Here is a 4,125-nt window from a genome sequence, read left to right as displayed (position 1 = left end):
GAGTGGTCTGCTGTAAGTTCTATTGCGTTTTGCATCTAAACATGTGCTTTGGCAAATATAGTCACCGCTTATTGGCCATCGCAACTATACAGTTCAGTGATTGGTACAAGTTTTGATTATTTGCGGCTCTGACAAGCTATATAAAGTGATTAACCAGGTTTCGAGTGCAATTGCAATATCAGCTAACCTGGGGTACGATGTGGGCTGCTTTAATTTCGTTGTGTCTCTTGTTACAATTAGCAACGTGTGGTAAGTAACCGACTTACTTTTCTCGATGTTTTCTATTTCTTTTTGCATGAGTTGGCGAGTTCATATTACTATACGGTTTTGATAGAGTTCATTTGATCGCTTGATAATCTTTAATTCCAGTTTTTACCGCAAATACAAGGGTCAAACGCAGCGTAAGTTTTTTTACGATTGCAAATATAAAAAACTACAAAAATAGATAAAGCATTTTCATATCATTTCATTGGATATGTACCGTTTTGTGTATTTTATCGCATTATTTTCTGACGAATCGGTGAAAGCTTGCCATCGAGATAATCAAATCATTATGATTCAAATACATTTATTTTTATTTCGATATTTTCGGTGGTGATATCACTCCGACTGAGGACATCTGATTTACTGGAATTTCATTTTAAAAACCGGATACAATACAATTCAGTTACGAGACACCAAAAATACCCCAATGTTATTTCCATCACCAGAAATAAACAATAGATAAACATTATATCCCCGGTACATTCGTAACACAAAAAGAGCAGTATCATCATTATTACTATTTTGCCAAATTCCTATTACTTTTTATCTAAATCATTGTCAAATAAAATAACAACAATAAATCGTTTGAAGAAAGACGGTTTTCGTCTATGCAACATTAATTGAACAAATTTGTACGGCCTTGCTTGCGGTATGAACATGTTTTGGCATTTACAAATTTGTGAATCCATCAGCATACGTAGGACAGTTCAGAATTGTTAACATCGTTCCATATCAGTCATCATACGTTATTGGCAGTGCTTATAGCTCCTAAATCTTGTTTAGGCGTCCTGTTATAATTCACTGGTTGCACGATGGTTTTTGCATTAATTTATGCAGGCGACGTGCGCAACAATATTTTCTTCCATAAGTACAGATCATACGGCATGTAAACCGACCAATCCATTGCACTTATCAAAACGGGGTAAGTAGTGATTTATCAGCAATCTATTGCGTTTGGTTTTTCGTAATATTCGAATTTTTTTTGAATTATTCTTTTGTTCATCAGGTGTTTCTGCACACGATGAACAAGTCATATTGTCCCGACACAACTACCTACGAGGCCATCTGACGGATTATGGCCAACCAGCTGCCACGAACATGATGAAATTGGTACGTTTTATTTGCATGCGTGCGGACAAATCAATAGAAAACTCAATATATTCAATCTTGTCAAATTTTGATGTAGTACTGGGATAAAGAAGCTGCGATGATCGCCCAGAAACTTGCCGACTCGTGTAAATTTGCGCACGATACTAACCAAAATAGAAATATTCCAGGTACAGTTTCTTTGATTATGATAGATATTAGAATAATATAACAAGAGTTGGAAAAGCAAAGAAAGTGAGAGAATGATTTTTATGAATTGAATGAACCTTTTCGAAGTTTTCCTGACTAACGCGGTTGCGTGTTCGGTGCATCGTTTCTTTTGCCAAGTGTTTGTGTGTTAAGTTTTAGTGTTAATATTTTAGGACGATTGACACTCGGACAGAATTTGGCTTTGGGGCAGAGTGACTGGACACAAGCCATTGACGGCTGGTTTAATGAAGAAAAAGATTTCAAGTACGGTGTTGGTTCAACGGGCGGTGATGTCGGTCATTACACACAGGTAGGCCTATACCTATACGGAGTATAACCAAAGTTTAAACCGCAATGTAAGAGTAGAAATTGGCAGTAATTCATCATTGAAATGGACGGACATTGTAATCACATTGTACATATTATAGGTAGTTTGGGCGACATCTACAAGAGTTGGTTGCGGTTACGCTGAATGTCAAAGTGGTCGTTTATACGTATGCAACTATGGACCAGCGTAAGTGATCTACGGTGACCAGTGTTGACATCAAGTCTTTATTATGTACAATCAATAATCAAGTTTATGTTGGTTATTAAATGATGCTTCAATTATGCACATTTATATTTGTAATAGTGGTAATTCGGGAGACTCTAGGAAGCCATACGAAGAGGGTACACAAGGCTCAAAATGTCCCGATACAAAAGATGCAAATGGTTTATGTGGTAAGGTTGGGTCTATGGTGGGTTCGGTTCAGTGATAAACTATATAACATACTCCAATAAATTTCCATTTACGCAGATTGTAAAGATAGGATCTGTCTCAATGGGGCTACTATGGACCCGAATACATGTCAATGCAGGTGTTACAAGCAAAACTGGTTCCGAAAACCAGATTGTGGAAGTAAGTGAAACAAATAAGACTTTTTTTAACGACCATTTGATCCACGAGAATGTGGAAGAGATGTGCGTGCACGGGCTTTTAGAGATTGTAAATTAACCCAATCAGGTGGTTTTCATCGAGAATGAATCACCGGAATTTCCTGTTACTTCAGTTGTTTGCTCCGAAGCTAGAGATCAGTCAATATGTGCGACGCAAGGCGGCAAATGGGGTAAAGATTACTGCGCCAAGTATTCAAATGTCCCCATGGAGTATTGTCCGATAATGTGTAATACATGCCCAGGTATGGTGATCTTGTGAATTGAGTTGAAGGGCGAGGGAGGTATTATAATGATGTTAAAGTTAGAATATTAATCTGTAGATTTTTATGTATCACGTAGCTGGCGATATTAGTAATCAACCAGAAGGAGAAGCAAATACTGGTGGTTCTACTGGTGGTTCTACTGGTGGTTCTACTGGTGGTACATCTGCCGATACATCTACAGCAACACAATCGAAAGGTAACCACACCGGACCAAGTTTAGCACTAATTCTTTCCTAACTAGTCTTGCTTCTGTTTACGGATGATTAGATGTTGCGTAATTTCGTATATTTCAAAGGCGTTTGTCCGAAACCGGATCCTCCTAAGTGTGGTCTTCCAACAAGGAGCTTCTGGCCGAAATCGTACTGTTCGTATTCCTCGGTAAAAGCTGAGTGTCCTGTTATGTGTGGAACCTGTTTAGGTAAATGGACCGCCTTGTCGGCTGAAATAAGGCAGCAAATGAATCAAATGAACAAAGTATTTTTGCTTCTTAGTTTCAGCTATCAGAAGCTCATTTACAGAGACTCTTTTATCACCGCTATATTACGATTACATATTTCTACCATCACTTCAAATATTCACGAATTATCTACTTAGGCATATTCAAAATTCTATTTCCTAGAAATAATTTCGTTATTATCAATTATAGCGCCTTCGTGTTTGGACGGATACAATACTGCCAAGAAGATCGGAGATACATTCATGATACCGACAGCTGAAGTGAAGTGTACTAGGTCGGGCTACCAACTAACAACTGGTAACATTGATCCTTTTTCATCTCTTTACATTGATAGCTAATGATAATTACAAAAATTCATTAAGATAAATCATAATAGATTGTAAAATTATTCCTTTTCATTCGAACTCAACGTCTTGAATGACGGTATTCTCCTTATTTTCTATTGTTAGGATGCGTTGTCCGAGGTTTGTTTATCGCAGTCGGGGAGACTAAAAAGGATGTTGCGGGCTACAGTCAATGTACTTGTACCAAAAGTGGCAATACGTTATCTGCGTCTTGTTACACGGCATAAATATGAAAATTGCACACAGTATAAATATATATATAATGCGAATATGCAAGACATTTATGATACCTATTAAAATCTTAGTCAATGACAACTTTATTGCAGATAAATATGGCTGGCTACTTTTCTGCGAGTTTATGCGTTTTTCGTCTTTTCATTTTCTGGTCTCATTTTATCTGATGATAGCTACAGGCAACAGCCGAAATTTCGTGGTTCTGTTTTTAATAAACCTTATCGTATGAAATTCGATTGTGGAACTTTTCCATCTACTTAAAAGTGACACGGATTAGAATATTTCATTCGTCCTTTAAATATCTTTCCCTACAATGAAGGTCAAGGCAGTT

General features: G+C 37.2%; 1 protein-coding gene across 2 annotated transcripts; it reads left to right on the top strand.

The window, feature by feature from the left end:
• On the top strand, window positions 1-3,880 carry LOC141914895 (cysteine-rich venom protein Mr30-like). 2 transcript variants are annotated; one of them, XM_074806234.1, is made up of 14 exons: window positions 1-249; window positions 370-401; window positions 1,102-1,186; window positions 1,271-1,374; window positions 1,451-1,541; window positions 1,734-1,870; window positions 1,989-2,074; window positions 2,192-2,280; window positions 2,357-2,458; window positions 2,610-2,738; window positions 2,836-2,955; window positions 3,055-3,177; window positions 3,406-3,513; window positions 3,666-3,880. In XM_074806234.1, exons 1-14 carry the CDS (start codon window positions 198-200, stop codon window positions 3,785-3,787), a joined length of 1,380 nt encoding a protein of 459 aa, XP_074662335.1. In that variant the 5' UTR covers window positions 1-197; the 3' UTR covers window positions 3,788-3,880. The 2 variants fall into 2 exon arrangements, with proteins under 2 accessions (XP_074662335.1, XP_074662336.1); XM_074806235.1 differs by lacking the exon at window positions 2,610-2,738.
• Window positions 3,881-4,125: the final 245 nt, after the last annotated feature.

The sequence above is a fragment of the Tubulanus polymorphus genome, chromosome 1 (genome assembly GCF_964204645.1).
Source record: "Tubulanus polymorphus chromosome 1, tnTubPoly1.2, whole genome shotgun sequence".
Lineage (NCBI taxonomy): Eukaryota > Metazoa > Nemertea > Palaeonemertea > Tubulaniformes > Tubulanidae > Tubulanus > Tubulanus polymorphus.
The sequence above is the reverse complement of the archived record's forward strand: the minus strand, read 5'-3'. Positions and strand labels throughout refer to the sequence as shown.